Raw genomic sequence first — 17,806 nt, 5'->3', positions numbered from 1 at the left:
ATAATTATACCATCAACACTGGCGCTCCAGTGGTGAATTAACAAAGTGGTTTGGGTAAAAAGTGAGGTTATGTTACATATACAAGAGATCAAACCTTCAGAACTCATATACAAACAGTTAACTATACCAACAAAAAAAAAAAAAAAACACCCCAACCGGAAATGATTGGTGATTGGTAAGGATTAAACCCATGAACCTCCAATACAAGAATAAAACAACCCAAAATGACTCATTTAGCATAAAGTCAAACATACTATATTTAGTGAACTTTAATGGTAAAGTTAAGCCTTCTTTCAGCTGTTTCACATTTATTATACACTATAGCATATTTATATATATATATATATATAATATAACATTCAACATTTACCAATTATGCTCAACGATAAAAGTTAAGCACTATACACTATATAAAATAAAGTGTTTTTTTTACAAATCCTACTGTGATAGGATTGAACCCATAAACCTCCCACTATAATACAATACCATTAGTAGTTGGTTAGATTTGAACCCGTGAACCTCTAATAACATGTTTTGTGACTAGTTAGCATTAAATCTCTAGCATAGGTTAGGATTGAATAACCGGAAGTGATATATTTTATGTTAGGTTAGATTCAAACCCGTGAACCTCTAGCATAGGCTAGAATTGAACCTCTAAACCAGGTTAAAATCAAACCTTCAATACACACCCTGTATATAGGTACAAGGTGTCATTTACCGATATAAAACCTATACCCGTAACACTGCTGTTGTAGCTCAATCAGCTAACGCATACAACTACCATTCAAAAGACCGGAGTTCGAAACCCGGTCAGGCCAACACTTTTTATCCACAAAATACAAACACCTACTGACGTCACGTGGTCAACTAATGTCAACAGCTAATCAGTTGTGGTTAGACCAGCTGAGAGTACCCTACCTAGAGCATGCGCAATATCAATTTTGGGCCAGATCGCCGGGTAGCCTACTGGTATCCTTTAAAGAGAAATTAAGTATAAATAAATTAATATGTTTACACTACAATAAACTTTCCACACAAATTTAGCTATTGTTTACCTCCAACTTGAGAGAGATTTATTGTATACTACTGTAATAAATTTTACTAGCCAGCTGATTTATGGTTTATACTATTTTATATAAATAGATAAAAACATTAATTCTTGTATAATATCTTTCAGTCTATGAATAACCCGGAATTTACCCTACCTGCTGAAGCAGCAGATAGAATCTCAACACTACGGAATGAACTACTAACTATAGCCAACTTAGCTGGAAATACACTAGAAGGTTATTCCTATGCATGTGGACTACAACCAGCAGTTATATCAGCTCTATGGGAGGATCTCCGTAACACTTTAGAAGGTGTATTGAGGCAGACTACCAACCAAATAGACACTATGATATCAGAACGAGTCCCACGACCATCAAATCCCCCAATTAATTCAGTAACGTGTCAAATTTGCTTGGAAAATGCACCCACGGTTGCTTTACAACCATGTGGACATACATTGTGCCCTAATTGCGCGTACAGAGTGTATAGATGTCCTTTTTGTAGAAAATTTATAGCCGATAGACTAAATATATGAGTGAAAATTTAAAAACGTACGTTTTCATGTCCCTGGCCTTTTACTTCGTAGATACTGGATTTGTAGTTTATTATTATGTGTTTTAATATTTTTTGGGACGGGGGCAACATGTTACACACATTTATTTGGTTTTAAATAGGTTCTAGGTATTTTTTTCGTATTTTTAAAGTCTCGAAATTCACGACCATGACGTGTCCCTAGGGTACATTTTCCAACTTTCACGCTGTTTTTAGACTAATTATTCATGCCGAAATATATAAAGCCATATTTTTATGTCATCAATGGTTATTAAACTCACAAAAAAGGAGCATAATATAATTTTATTGTCATTGCAAACTGACTACCATGACAAAATAAGTCTGTCCCTCGATTTGGCGTCACGACCATTTGGGAAAAATTTTCAACTTTGGAGCACGACAGTGGCAAGCCTGGCGTCGATGGAGTCAGTTGGTTTTAGAGACTAGTTCGGGGTGTACGTCAGGATTGTAGTGCCGGCCGTTTCGAGTTGAAAGGAGGAATTACAAGATTAATAAAGGAAAGATAGTGTTTTTTGTAATTTTGGTGTGTCCATGACCGTACGTAGTCATTCGATGAAGTAGACATGGTGTTAATTTTTGTTTATAAGATATTTCAATTGCTAGATTAACCTAGAAGTCCAATTTGTATCCTCGAACATGAGGTGCAGGGCTACCGCCAGAACAGAGCCAAATAACACGTAATTTCACGACCAAAGTTTCACGACCATCGCGGGTTTTTTCACGACCAATCCAGCCTTATGGATTATAGTGTGTTTGGTCGTGACAATAATTTTAATATAATTGTAAATTGAACAGTTTAGTTCAATTGAAACACATATTTTTATTATAACTAACAGTATAATTGAAGGATTGTTTGGAAAGATTTAGATTATTTCAGAAAATTCACGACCGTACCGCTTGTCCCTGACCATCACGTTTACGATTTCTATCATAAAAATTTCAAAAACTAAAATATCGTCATATTTCAATGTTTTATACACAAAAGAAGCACACCTCTATACAAACATAACGATTTTTCGGGTCTCAGGTAAGTTTTTTCGGAGTTATACAAACTTAGAAAGATTTTATTGGCTTTTTTCAATTTTTTGAGTTTTTTTTATTTTTTTATAGAAAGACCAAATATACCAAAAGCTCAGTGACCTTTTTATTGTATAATGGTCATAAAAGTACATTAGTTTATAGCAAAACATAGTTATAAAAATAATATTAACTATTTTTAATATTCATTTAAACGTCTGTTATGGTCGTGACAGGATTTTGTGTTTCTCCACTAAAGATGCTCTTTTTTAAAAAAACTACCAAAGATATTGCGTTACCATAGACATTTTATGAAACTTCAAATGTTAATGAAATAAAAAAAATAATAAAAGTTTTGAAAAAAGGGGGAAAAAATTTGCAAAGTGCTTTTCCTGAAAACGTACGTTTTTAAATTTTCACTCATATATTTCTCTGAGTAAAATCTACTGTTTTTATTTAACCTCAAAAACCCTTTATTGTTAATACATTTGTATTATAATACAAATTCAAAATAGTATTAGTTTTAATAAATAGTTACTTCTAATACTTACCCATAATAGAAGCTGTAATACTGATGCCAACTCTAAACAAACTAAACTACACAGCTACAGCTGTAGAAAACAATCCAAAGTCATATAATCAGTTGTTACTGATTAACAAAGCGTTGGTTTGAGGTCACGTAATCAGCCGAGATAGTAAGAATCACTGCTACACGATAAAAAGTTTGTAAGCTCTAACAACTTAGACTAAAACGTTTAAAAGATATATTAAAATATAGTACAAGTAATATATAGTATATAATCCATTATAGTGAATCTTATATATTTATACATTCATTACTATAATTATACCATCACCATTAGCACTCTAGTATAATAGACCTGTTTAACTTTTGGTTACATATATAAATTCATATAACCTAGGTTAGGATTGAACCCATAAACCTCCCACTATAATACAATACCATTAGTGGTTGGTTAGATTCGAACCCGTGAACCTCTAACATAGATTAGATTCGAACCCATGAACCTCCAATGATAGGTTAGCATTAAACCCATAGACCTCTAGCATAGGTTAGGATTGAACCCATAAACCTCCCACTATAATACAATACCATTAGTGGTTGGTTAGATTCGAACCCATGAACCTCCAATGATAGGTTAGCATTAAACCCATAGACCTCTAGCATATGTTAGGATTGAACCCATAAACCTCCCACTACAATACCATTAGTGGTTGGTTAGATTCGAACCCGTGAACCTCTAACATAGGTTAGATTCGATCGCCGGGTAGCCTACTAATAATAATTGTATAACTTGTGTGCAAAGTGGAACTTTGCTGCATACAAGAGAAATGCTCACGCACGAGCCGCAGGGGAGTGTGGAAAGTTTCTAGAGTGTGGAAACTTTACACTCGTCTTACACATTATATTATCTTCTCTACAGTTACTATAAAGCATATAAAAAACTAGTCTTTCAAACACTATACATCACGTTTTTAGGTTAGGGAAATGGAAACGCTGGACCAGCTGATCGTCGTAGTATCTTTAAGTGTTGCCAACAATGCCAAGCGTACACGGATTACGTGTCTAATAAAAGCACGCCGTTTTGTGTTGTTTGCTTGGAATACTGGAGTGCGGCAAAAGTAAGGTGATGCAGCAATTAGCAAGTTTCTGTACTACAATCAGTGCAAAGAAGCCTACTTTGTCAGGTGACTGCAGGAAAAGTGCATTTTCCTGTATGTAAAGATGTTCTTAAAAATGTTTTGGTTGTTGAGGGGGATAAAACCAACTGTACAAGGATAAATTCATCTGTATTCTTAACTGTTTATCATTCATGTCGTATAAGAGAACAAAGAATAATTCACAATAATAATTTTGTGGTACAAAAATTCAGTGAAACAGACGATTGAACCAATTAGTTGGCTGCGAGGCACAATAGATGTTACCAACCAGAATAGCTAGGTTATATAGATTATATACGTATATTTTTGATATCTGACATTATTAGTTAAGATTATTGATTTTACCTCATGTTCAATATCAGTTTCAGTAGATAGTTCAAGCTCATAATTCAATAGATTTGTGATAGCGTCTTAACACTGTCACCGAACTAGTATTTTTTTCACAAGAGAACATTTCTTCAGTTTGAATAATTTACTTTTAACTGATCATCCAATTATCCTCATTTCTACCTTTTGTTTGTCTGTTTGTTTACTGAACTAAGATAATAACTGAACAATTTTTATCTTTCTAAAAACTTCTTATCAGTAATAATATGTGAGTTAAGATTATTTGATTCTCCTATTCGCTATGGTGGAGAGAGTTCATTTTGAAGTTGAAGTGACAGTTTCAAATCAAAATGCCATTTTATGCTGTCGTTTCTGGAAAAAATCCAGGAATTTATACCAATTGGTGAGTATTAGATGAATATTGTCTTTAAAACTGGTCGCTGAATCTAGTCCATCTCCTTTTAAGGATTTTTATTTTACATTTAAGACTATTTTAGAGGAAAGTTTTTAGTAAAATAATTTTACCACAAATAATTTGTCCGCTCTTTACTATGTTCACAACTCTCTAAAAGGGGATGGGGGATGGTTAAATTGTAGAGGAGGCCTGGATGGGGTCATACCCTTCTTAATCGGTTTAAGTTTCTTTACCTTCAATCCTAAAATTTCTTTTGAATGCTTTCCATAAATTACTGATTAAATCACATAATTTAGAACACATACAGGTTAGATTGTGTGATAAATAGAGCACACTTTAATAAATTTTAAAATCAAAAACTTAAAGTAAGTTGTCAAATAAATAACCTTATCCCTACTCCAGGGATGATTGTAGAGAACAAATCACAAACTATCCAGGAGCTTGGTACAAAAAATTCAAGACAGAACATGAAGCTGACAAATGTATGAAAAGTAAGGACATAGCGTTGCGGTCCAGTGGTCTAGCTGCTTATACGCCTCAGAAGATTGCAGACTACAGTGTGCCAATCTGGGCATCGCGCAACACTGCCAAGTATTCTTCTCCTGATACGTTTTCTGTGAATTTAAGAACGAACAAAACTGAAGAGAAATATGATAAAAAAAAGAGGTGTTATGACAAATGTCCGGATTACTACACTGTTAAGGTACCAGGATTATATGATAGGATGAATTATATAGAGAAAAATGCTACTTCATTATACACAAGGTAAGAAACCAAGTATTTAATTACAAAATGAATCAAAGCTAGAGTTAGCCTATTTAACTAAAAAAAAACAATAATATTGCGTGAAATTACATTAAACGTTCAGTTTTTAGGTGTTTGTTGCCTCTTGCCTTGCTTCTCTTAAGTCTTATATCTTTCTTCAGGAATTTATAATTTGTTAACATTTTTCAAGGATACCAGCTACGTAAATTCATATTTAGATCCAAGACTCGATTTAAGCAGTAAAACAGCATTCCAGGACCTTTCTCGCTTTATTTTGTCAAAGCCCTAAAACAGAGTACAGTATAGTCATGATTATCCTACCTAAACTGGCCTACCAATGGATATATAAAGGGTGAGTTTTAATTGTCCCCCCCCAAATTTTTTCTACATTTTTTTCAAATATCAATCCCAGTCCACTTCCAAACATTGTTGTGTAGTAAGTACTTAATTTTGACAAGGTGGTCATTTCCGGCCGCCATCTTGGATCCGCCATATTGGATGCAAAATATTTTTTCAAATGTAAAGGTGGGGTTGTGTGACCGATTATTTCGAACTAGATTTTTACCCTGGTTACAATGCCATAAACCGTTTACAAAAATCTTGATCCATTCCAAAGTTATGAGGGCTTTTTAAAACTTTATTTTTAGCCAATTTTAACATTGTGCATTTACAAACTAAGACCATTATCTCAAAATACTGCTAGATAAAGATAAGTATACACTACCAGTCATTTTCGACCTATTTTCACTTGGTTATGACCGATGTATTTTTTCGGCCGCCATCTTGGATCGGTTATTTGAAATATGATCAATTACAGTAGAACCTCTTTAATCCGAACCCCCGTAATCCGAACGTCCACTAATCCGAACCCCTCATTGCTGTACTCTATACAAAGTACCGGTACAGCAGTTCTTTATTGTATACGGTATTTAATGTACAGTACTGTTTATTCACCATGTTTAATACTGTATTAAATAAACACTGTATTTTAATTTATAAAACATTTTTTTCACTTTTCCCAAAATAATTTAGATCAATTTTAGCCATGTTTTAGCTAATCAACAATATGTTCTGTAATCCGAACAATTCACTAGTCCGAACTACCCCTGGTCCCAATTAGTTCGGATTAAAGAGGTTCTACTGTATTTGAAATGAATGGGGTGTTGTAACCCATCATATCGAACTACTTTTTTAAGCCAAACTCAATGCCACAATCAATTTTTTGTTATCAAGTTTTATTTATGAATTATTACATTTTTTGTGTTAAAATACATCCGTAATTTTGAGATTATGGTCTTAGTTTGTAAATGCTCAATGTTAAAATGGGCTAAAAATAAAGTTTTAAAAAGCTCTCATAACTTTGGAATGGATCAAGATTTTTTTTAACGGTTTGTGGCATTGTAACCAGGGTAGAAATCTAGTTGGAAATAATCGGTCACAACCCCACCTTTACATTTGAAAAAAATATTTTGCATCCAATGTGGCAGATCCAAGATGGCGGCCGGAAATGACCACCTTGTCAAAATGATGTACCCAACAATGTTTGGAAGTGGTCTGGGATTGATATTTGAAAAAATGTAGGTAAAAATTGGGGGGGGGGACAATTAAAACTCACTCTGTATGTTTAAAATCTTAAAATTTCTCTGTTACCAAACCCATTCAAGGCTTTAAGTTTGCCTTTCAGTACTGTTTTATATTTTGATGTCTTCATCATGTATCATTATTACCATAGATAAAACATACTCCCTTAGTAGATTTCCCATCCTTATGGAACAGCTGAAGCCAATTTTATTGTTAGTTCTGTACGGTTTTCTGTAGAGGTCGTGTTTTGTTTACAATTTGTTTCCCGTTATTGCAGCCATTTAAATCCTCGTTTAACCGAATAATACGATCTAATCATAAACAATAACTTGTCCCCTAGTTATATAACCAAACAGTAAAGCACAAATCAAGAAATTAACCCTAAAATAATGGAAACAAAGTTTCGTCGACACTAGCGCCTTTGTGTCACGTACATGAACTAGACACGAAAAACGTGCTTCAAAATTTACAATGGGATGAGACGTCTACTTGTGTTGGTTAGTCTATGTTATTACTTTCTCCTCCTAAAGTATAGAAAGTATTGTTTTTGTCAACATTTTTGAGTATGAGTTTAGAGTGGGTATATTCATTTTGGGTCCCCCTCCTGAACCCAAAAATGTTGTTTTTAAAGTTATGTCTGTGTGTGTGTGTGTGTGGATGTGCACAGAGCTACAGACTACACTTGTAGTCCGATTTTGATGAAACTTTGTATGTAGGTACTAATACATAGTGTCTACAGGCTTTTTTCAATTTTTTTACAATATTGATTTTTAATGATTTTCCCATAAAACAACGGATTTTTTCCAAAATGGTCTGAACAATTTCGATACAAATTTAGTATTGTTATAATCCTTTAAATTCTGAACAAAATTGTAAAATCCCATTTCTGTAAAAATTGGAAACTTTGGTTCCAAAGTTATTGTAACTTATATTATTTTCCCATAAAATAACAAAAAATTGGATTTTAGGAAAAAACTGGGTTCGATTAAAATTTGTATGTTGTGGTCTTTTAAATTCTGAACATAATGGTACAAATCCTATTTCCGTAAAAATTACGGTTCAAAATTTATTGTAACTTGTGTTATTTTCCCATAAAAACCCATGAAATAACAAAAATTGGATTTTAGGAAAAAAGCTGGATTTTATTAAAATGGATATGTTATGGTACTTTCTAATTCTTAACAAAATAGTGCAACCCCCAATTGCTGTAACAATTACAGTTCGAAAGTGATTGCAACTTTTGTGATTTTTCCCTATAAAATATCCCACTGCTTACTAATGATAAAGGTTGTTGACAAGCTTATGGGAGAAAGTATGTGTCAGATTGCTGATACAGTTTATATTTAATAAAATTAAAAAGTATAAATACCACTGTTGCAACTGTAAAATATGAGGTAATGGGATGAGTCATGTGAGATGTATGTTGACATGAGGAGTTGACAAACAGTTTGGCGAAAATCAAGCTTGACCCTTTGTGTGCCTGAAATTTATTTTGGTACTTTCTTAAAAGTGCCAGGCTTGCCGCGGGGGTAAAGAGTAGTGCGCAAGAATAAAAATTGGTAAAAGTATAAATTTACATCCCAAAAGTGCCAAGGAATGATACATTGTGCCTCGATCGAATGAAAAATCGAATGAAATCATCCTTGTTTTAAAATAACAACCGAGTCAACCGATAGGCCAATTAAAACTCACATGATCAAAAGTCGTGCTGGCCCAATACATCCCTATCGTTGCGAATGTATTTTTTGGATGTTCCGTGCAAACGATATATCGTTGTGTAGCACTCTAAGGGTTAAACAATAAAAAAGTAATCAGATATAGTTGCTTGAACTGTGGTGTGTATCTTGATCTTCCGAGTTCAGTTGAGAGTAGGAAAAGATGTTTCATAACGTATCCGCAGTAGCGTACCGACGGGGGGGGGGGGGGGGGGGGCCCAGGCCCCACACCAACATAGGCCCCCAAATCAGTGCCGTATTCCCCTAACTTCGAACACGGCCATTGCCGAGGGCCTCTTGGCCTAGGAAGGGGCCTTACTTGGGTCTCAAAAATTGGAAATTAAATTTTGCTGTTGAATATAATCATCTGTTCTCACAATCACCGGAAGCGTCTGCAATGATTGCGCGATCGAAAATCACGACTCCCAGCGATTGCGACGATAATAAGGTCTCGCAACAGCAAAAGATGTTCCGTGTTCACGATTTTGGGGGACAATAATGTTGTCCACGTGTTTGCCGGGGATGTTAACGATTTCGGCTTGTAGAATATATCCCTGCGTCCGCGAAAGATGTTCACTATTCCACCGTAAACATAGGACATATTTACAATTGCTCCGCGGTCTCGGAGATAAGTTGCGCGACCGCGGGAGACGGAGATTACGACCCCACAAACACGGACGCTCACGATTTCGTCTGCACCGTGGTCAATATAGTTTTTTTTTTGCCCCGATCACAGAAGTCGTTTGGACCAATCATAGTAAAATATAATGTATAATATAAAGATAGGCTAATATAATTATATAATGCATTTTATACAAAAATAGTAGGCCTATCTCCTAAATAAAAAAAAAATTTAAAGAAGTGGCAGAAAAAACCGAGTTGTGTTACTTCTTGGATTGCTCGTGCTTATTTCGAATCTCAAACTCATAAAAGCTTAAAATGTTAAAAACTTAAAGGAAAATGTAATTTAGCATCATTCAATTTTTCTCAAATACAAAAATAGATTACATTTAAAATAGTTGAAGTAAGCTCATTTAATCAGTGATACAAAATACATTAAAACATTAAAAGCGTATATTTCTTTTTAGTTCTAATCACTGTTTAGGGTTCCTTTTTTAATAAACACCATGGTCCTGTTTAAAATAATTTTAAACATAAAATGATTTTAAACAGGTTTGGCCTACTATGGAATTTATTATTTCACTTGTATATATATGTATGTAAAAAAGGCCCTCTCATCTAAGCCGCCCCAGGCCCCCAACTATGACAGTACGCCACTGCGTATCCGCTACGGTGTAGTCATACCCCACGATTTCACAGTACTTGTCTGGCAACTAGAATTTGGCCTGAGTGTGCGGTCCAGTTAGCTGTGAGTGAAAGCTCATTAAGTAAAATAAGTAAATAAGATTTTCATGTTAATTAAGTACACATAAAATTTAATTTTTTAACCATAGTTTTTCAGGGTTTACAAGATAAACTATTAACTTCATTCTAATTTGATGATTTCTTTACCAAAAACTTTGTCTTAGTCCTTTGGCCAGAAACATGGAGCAAAAATATGAAACAGGTCAGATGTATGCAAGCATGCCACCTTACTTTGATTATTGGGGAAATACCAGTAATCCCATGCCTTATACGTTTGATAGCAACTGGCTTCATGCAATACACACAAATCAAATTTATGTTCCACCTCTCATTGAAGATTACGAGGGGTTCATTGATGTCTACATTGACGGGGCAGTCTCACGTAAAAGAGGGGTCAAGCCTAGAGGAGGGATCGGAGTATGGTTCAACCATGAACATCCGTTGTAAGTATTTTCATATTTTAAATTTGTACCAATGTCTGAAAAAAAGTTGTAATGCAATGTAACTTGTTGAGTTACGTGTGAAATTGGAAAAAAGGGTGTTTATTTTACAACAATCTATTTATTGATAGCCACACTATCTCAGGCAGTTACCTTGATTTTAAAGTGATCTCAAACTCAACCTTATGCTTGGAACAAACCAAAATTGACATGCACTTGTTTGAAAGTTAACAAATATGGTTAGTAGTTAAACTTACTCCAAATACTGCATAAATGGATTGTCCGGTCGAACGTTAACGCATGAAAGTTTTCTCAGGAACGTAACCGCCCCAATAGAAGGCGTTGTGTCACCAATAAACGCAGAAATACAAGCAGCAACTAGAGCGATTCAACAGGCTGCAGCAGCAGGTGAGTTTTAAATTTAAATTTTAGTTAGCATTACTAGTTAGTAAGATATGACTTCATTTATTTTGTATGGTGTGCTCTTTGGACTGTTTGCGAGTCAAGAGGAAATGCATCTCTGTTTTGTTATTTTATTTAAGTTTCAGTAACTTCGCTAATTGTTAAAAACCGGATGGCTGAATAAATCTTAAATCTTGACTGCCAATTAAGATAAAATCTGTATTAATCAAAATAATTCTACTTAACGTTTGTTAATACCAAAGTGGCACTCTTTTTCATTACTAGTCTTGAGTTTTTTAGTCTTTTAATACCGACAATTGGAAGTGTACCCCGTTCATAAAGGTATTCTTTCAGGATTAACAAGATTGAACATCCATACTGACTCTTTATATTTGGTCAAATCAATAACTGAATGGATAAAGATGTGGAAAAGAAACCACTGGCAAACCAATACTGGGAAAACAGTCAAGTACAGAGGGGCCCTTGAAAGACTTTCTCACATCAAAGGCTGTATGGAAGCTGTGAGATGGGTCTGTATTATATTTGACATAATCCTTGATATTTTGTTGATAGAATTAGCTATGTTGTTGATACCATTCTACCTCTCAACATCTCTATCAAAAATTTATGTAGTTAAGATGCTTGCCTGGTCGTAAACGATTGGTCAAGCAAAATTCAAAGTCTTTTGTGCTTAAAAACCGGACTCAGCTGTCCTTGTTCATCGGGCTTTAGACAAACTGATGGTTCTGGTTAAATAACCCGCTTATACCATGTTTGAAGGGTTTTAAAGTTATTGTGAAAGCTACAATATAATTTATTACACTTATCTTTGCTTTAAAATGAGCACATCGGTGTTAAATCTTAAAAATGCTTTGTGAGTTTACTAAGAGGTAGGAGTATATTTTTCTCATCAACCTATTGACAAAATATTGTCAAAGGGCAGCACATGGATTTGATTACAGAATCATAGTTTTTTACAAGCAAGTATACAAAAAAATAGGGTAAAAATAAGATAGTATTGAAATTTATTAAAAGTAAAGCACAACAAGTACAAGCTTTGATCCTAAAAAAAGTCCGTAGCTTTTTAATAATTCAAAACTTGGACCAACAGTTCTTGATTATTGGGCTTTTGTTTTGATAAACGATCCTTGCTAATGAAACAGCTGGTCTTAGTCAGTAACAAACGTACACATATGATCTCACTCCATTCTACTCTCACATTGAGTTATTTATGTTCAGCTTAAAATATGCACCTACATATGTGATCACTGTCTCAAAATCAGCTAATAAATAATTGACGACGGATAACTACTTCATAAAAGTAGTGATGTAAAAGTGATGTGATAAAAGTAGTGGCTTCATTACAAAGCGAGTAACGTGCTTGAGAAGATATAGTGCTAACATCTTTTTTCATTCAGTATAGCAAACATTGTAGTTTTATTTTGGCTGGTTTTTTAATGATCATTATTTTTAGATACACATTAAGAGCCACCAAGGGAATGAAGGCAATGAGTGTGCAGATACTTTGGCCCGAAACGGTGTAAATATCCATGGGATAAACAAATACAGCGCCTATTCTGTTTAATGGAGTCACTAAAAAAAAAAAAAAAAAAACTATCAGCATTATACATTTTTCTGTTAAGAAATAAGTATTACCATTGTTGTTAAAATTAATAATTGCATTTACTGATACACTGCTGCATACAATACTGATGCATAATTTATGTTGAGTTGAAACTGAAGGTATCCCTACCCTTTATTTTTTAATAAAATGTAATTTTTGCTCAACTTGATTTATTTGCTTTATAATTAAAGAGAAAAATTGCATAACCTGTATATCTCGTATATAGGGAGTCAATTGGTGCAATAAATGTATGTTTTTTAAACTTTGTAGCTAGTTACTTATTTCTCCTTTCATCCAAAATTGAGTGTGATTGGATGGAAATATTATTTTTTTTAAAGAAACGAATATTTTGTTGGTTGTTTTTTTGTAATTTGGCCTCTAAAGCCTCGTCCACACTGGTAGATTTCTGTTCAGAAACATTCCATGCAGACTTTTTCCCATTCACGTTTCTAATTTGTGTATGGGATGTTTACACTACTCTTTGAAAATAATCTGGACACATTTTTGTTATTGGAGTATGGTTTTTTGGAAACAGTCTGCGTACAATTAATGTTTAAAAAAAAAACAACAATACACACACTTTTCAGCAGGTTTTTTTTCAGCAGGTTCATCAAACATTTTCTTTTTTCATGCTCTTTCATTTGATATGTCACAAGGGGTACCTTGCTATTTAAAAAAAATTAGTTGGGGGCAGGGGGGGAATGTGAATGTAACGTAGAATTCAAAACAATTGAGCCCCCTACGTCAATAGATGATTCTCGCAAACTGCATATTTCTATCTATTGCGGTTTTTACATAAATAAAGATGCAAGTTTTAAAAAAAACACCCTGTATAAATGTTTCGTATGTGAGTGTATGGCTACATGTGAATTTCAACAATGACCAATTATCTCTTTTCACCTGGTCTAAAGAATCAACCATTTTCTATAAACCATCCTCCAAGGAATATGTAAAAACAGATAATAAAATATTAAAATAAATAAACAAGACAAAATATACAAAACAGTTTATTACAAAAAGACTTAAACTCAACTCAATACTGTATACATAGTTACAATCTAATCAGAGGGGAAACCGTAAACCTTGAGGTTGCCAGTATCTCTCTTGCGGTCGTACTGGTCTTTGTCATCACAAGCGTAGGCTAGCAGGTACAACTTGGGGTGCCAAGCTACAGTGAAGGTGGCTGCTTCCACAGTGATGTCTCCTACCTTGGCTCCAGTCTCCACCTCAGCTATGTCTATCATCAGGTCCTCACTGGCGGACGCTAGCAGCTGCCCATTGTGACTGAAGCTGATAGTCCTCACAGGCCAGTCTAGCCTGTAACACATCACATTAGACTCAGGAGTAGGCCTAATCACTGACAGAGGCTAGCAGCTGCCCATTGTGACTGAAGCTGATAGTCCTCACAGGCCAGTCTAGCCTGTAACACATCACATTAGACTCAGGAGTAGGCCTAATCACTGACAGAGGCTAGCAGCTGCCCATTGTGACTGAAGCTGATAGTCCTCACAGGCCAGTCTAGCCTGTAACACATCACATTAGACTCAGGAGTAGGCCTAATCACTGACAGAGGCTAGCAGCTGCCCATTGTGACTGAAGCTGATAGTCCTCACAGGCCAGTCTAGCCTGTAACACATCACATTAGACTCAGGAGTAGGCCTAATCACTGACAGAGGCTAGCAGCTGCCCATTGTGACTGAAGCTGATAGTCCTCACAGGCCAGTCTAGCCTGTAACACATCACATTAGACTCAGGAGTAGGCCTAATCACTGACAGAGGCTAGCAGCTGCCCATTGTGACTGAAGCTGATAGTCCTCACAGGCCAGTCTAGCCTGTAACACATCACATTAGACTCAGGAGTAGGCCTAATCACTGACAGAGGCTAGCAGCTGCCCATCGTGGCTGAAGCTGATAGTCCTCACAGGCCAGTCTAGCCTGTAACACATCACATTAGACTCAGGAGTAGGCCTAATCACTGACAGAGGCTAGCAGCTGCCCATTGTGACTGAAGCTGATAGTCCTCACAGGCCAGTCTAGCCTGTAACACATCACATTAGACTCATGAGTAGGCCTACCCACTGACAGAGGCTAGCAGCTGCCCATTGTGACTGAAGCTGATAGTCCTCACAGGCCAGTCTAGCCTGTAACACATCACATTAGACTCATGAGTAGGCCTGCCCACTGACAGAGGCTAGCAGCTGCCCATTGTGACTGAAGCTGATAGTCCTCACAGGCCAGTCTAGCCTGTAACACATCACATTAAACTCATGAGTAGGCCTAATCACTGACAGAGGCTAGCAGCTGCCCATTGTGACTGAAGCTGATAGTCCTCACAGGCCAGTCTAGCCTGTAACACATCACATTAAACTCGAGTAGGCCTACCCACTGACGGAGGCTAGCAGCTGTCTTGACTGCAGCTGATAGTCCTCACAGGCCAGTCTAAGACTCAAGAGTAGGCCACTGACAGAGGCTAGCAGCTGCCCATCGTGACTAGACTGAAGCTGATAGTCCTCACAGGCCAGTCTAGCCTGTAACACATCACATTAGACTCATGAGTAGGCCTACCCAGACGGACGCTAGCAGCTGCCCATAGTGACTGAAGCTGATAGTGTTCACAGGCCAGTCTAGCCTGTAAAAGCTAAGTAGAAAATAGTATAAGCAAAAATATGATATTTAAATATATTGGAAGTTTGTGCCAGCTTAGAATTAACTAATTAACTACTATCCTAATATTGTAAACTGTTGTAGTAACAAAAACTAATTCCTATATTGAAAACAAAAAAACGTTTAACTAAAAGTTAAATTTACTTTACCTGGGTATAGTGAAAGAAAAAGCACTTTTGATGGTGGTAATAAGGAGGAGTATCAATTAGAGAAAATGACCTTGTAATGATGGGAGGGAGTGTACAGCTTAGTTGTGGACTGTGGTTGGTGTCGTGCCAGAAGCGACCGTGCCAGAAGCGACCCGTGCCGCTAGCGACCCACCAATTTTGTACCGTGCCGCTAGCGACCCAAGAATTTGTAGCGGGAGGCGAGTTATGAATTAACGCCGATTCAACTTATATTCTTAACAAAAACTAAACAGAAATACACTATAAAACCATTAAAACGATTAGCTGTCACATTAAATACATAACAAAATACTCCCGCCGCAGCAGTCCTGCAGACTAAATTTATTCCCATTTGGGGAAGAAAATTTGTTTTGTGTGTTGTTATGTAAATTGTTTCGTATAATTCATACAAGTATACATTTACCAACACATATCCATAAATTAAATAAGCAAACTATAACAGTTTGTAGACTCCAGGTGCATTTATTGTAATAGGCCTATTTATTTATTTTTCGTTCGTGTATGTGTGTGTAAAAGTTTATGGACATTAGTAAACAATGATAAGTATTTTTCATCACTTCTCACCGAAAGTAACTATTTTCGATAACAGCTGACATCAATGAAAGTAGCCGTTTCCCAAGCTCTAATTTAGGGCGAGGGAAAATCGATCAGCTGATTTTCCCTCGCTCTAAATTTACTTTCCCTCGCTCTCAATTAGTTTTCCATTTATTCACTACGCGCGCTAGTGTTTTGTTAAGGTTTAACTTAATGATTTAAATCAGCTGTATGTATTGTTCAATAGTTATTTGTGTAACTAGTGGTGAAAGTGGCACTTTGCTGCACACGAGAGCAATGTTTACGCACTCGCCTGCGGCTCGTGCGGAATGATCTCGAGTGCAGCAAAGGCCTTTTTCACTCGTGTTACACATTATATTTTTCCTACAGTCACTATAAAGCATTTAAATAATTAGTCTTCCAAACACTATACAACACGTTTTTAGGTTCAGCTGGCAACACAAATGGTGCCCTAGAGAAAGTAGTACCCGCGGTCCGTATCACTCCGCTATTTTTCCTCGGCAAGAAATGTGCTATGTGCTCCGCGTTTTGAGAATATAGTTCCGTATTTTTTTGTAATTTGAAGTGGTTTCCGTGCCTAAAAAAATGCTTTAAAGGTATTTTCTTGTTTATTAAGATCGTAGGAATGTTTTAAAAACGTTTAAAAGAAAAGTCCAGAAAGTTCAGAAATACCGAAACTATAAACACGAAATGACAGGTTAAATCGTAGTTATAATAGTCAATCAGCTGCTCGTAGAATTTTTATCTTTAAGTGTTGCCAACCTATTTCCAAGCGTACACGGATTACGTGCGTAATAGAACCACGCTGTTTTGTGTTGTTTCGTTGGAATCCTGATGTGCGGCAAAGTATAAACCGTACGGCAAAGTATAAACCGTACGGCAAAGTATAAATATGCAGCAATTAACAGCTTTCTGTACTATAAACAGTACAAGGAAGCCAACTTTGTCGGGTGACTGTAGGAAAAATCGTTTTATTCTTTTACTAGTTGCTCTGCCCGTGCTTCGCTACAGGGTGAGAATGCAGAAAAGAATAATTCGGTTTTACTATAAGATACTATAATATACTATAAGAAATAGTTACAACACACTTATCAGGAAACATATAGGCAAAGGCTCAATCGTGCTTATTTATTATTTAAATGAAGATCTATTAATGTATTACTATCATAATATATAGTGTATTGCATTTAAAATATATGCAAAAGTATCATTCATTGACCACATGGCACCAAGAAACAGATCTCCTTGTAAACAAATTAAAATAAATAGCAAAACAACATTTCTGGCAACAGCTGAGTTTCATAAAAATTTTTGTTTCCCATGTTAATCTTATGAAGAAATACGAAACTTTAAAGGGCCCCAGGGCCTCACTCTCTAAGGCCACATACAGATTGGCCAATGGTTTAAGGGTCTTTTCTAACATACAGATTGACCAAAGGTCC

The 17,806-nt window shown here is 35.7% G+C and overlaps 2 protein-coding genes across 4 annotated transcripts in view; one reads left to right on the top strand and one right to left on the bottom strand.

The window, feature by feature from the left end:
* The first annotated feature begins 4,959 nt into the window (after positions 1 to 4,959).
* Positions 4,960 to 13,223, top strand: LOC128988259 (ribonuclease H1-like). Of its 2 annotated transcripts, none has more exons than XM_054409504.1 (6): positions 4,960 to 5,053; positions 5,468 to 5,830; positions 10,773 to 10,934; positions 11,248 to 11,339; positions 11,688 to 11,863; positions 12,808 to 13,223. In XM_054409504.1, the coding sequence occupies exons 1-6, from the start codon at positions 5,001 to 5,003 to the stop codon at positions 12,916 to 12,918; spliced, it is 957 nt and encodes a 318-aa protein (XP_054265479.1). In that variant the 5' UTR covers positions 4,960 to 5,000; the 3' UTR covers positions 12,919 to 13,223. The 2 variants fall into 2 exon arrangements, with proteins under 2 accessions (XP_054265479.1, XP_054265478.1); XM_054409503.1 differs by having other exon boundaries at positions 10,656 to 10,934.
* Positions 13,224 to 13,951: 728 nt separating this feature from the next.
* Positions 13,952 to 17,806, bottom strand: part of LOC128988285 (THO complex subunit 3) — a 34,014-nt gene continuing 30,159 nt past the window's right edge. Inside the window, exon 5 of one of the 2 annotated variants that reach the window (XM_054409505.1) lies at positions 13,952 to 14,274. In XM_054409505.1, coding sequence (XP_054265480.1) covers positions 14,016 to 14,274 — 259 coding nt within the window. In that variant the 3' untranslated portion in view covers positions 13,952 to 14,015. Of the gene's footprint in view, positions 14,275 to 15,219; positions 15,305 to 17,806 lie in introns of those variants that run through there. The other variant, XM_054409506.1, reaches the window with a different exon arrangement.

This window comes from Macrosteles quadrilineatus, unplaced genomic scaffold (genome assembly GCF_028750875.1).
Source record: "Macrosteles quadrilineatus isolate MER2022 unplaced genomic scaffold, UCM_ALF_1.0 Scaffold_1__1_contigs__length_201487025, whole genome shotgun sequence".
NCBI classification, from domain to species: domain Eukaryota; kingdom Metazoa; phylum Arthropoda; class Insecta; order Hemiptera; family Cicadellidae; genus Macrosteles; species Macrosteles quadrilineatus.
This window is presented reverse-complemented; position numbering and strand designations above follow the sequence as displayed.

Coding starts and splice junctions, on each gene's coding strand:
- LOC128988259 (XM_054409503.1), top strand. CDS start 5,001: ATGCCATTTTATGCTGTCGTTTCTGGAAAAAATCCAGGAATTTATACC. Junction 5,831..10,655: donor GCTACTTCATTATACACAAG/GTAAGAAACCAA, acceptor ACTTTGTCTTAG/TCCTTTGGCCAGAAACATGG. Junction 11,340..11,687: donor TCAACAGGCTGCAGCAGCAG/GTGAGTTTTAAA, acceptor GTATTCTTTCAG/GATTAACAAGATTGAACATC.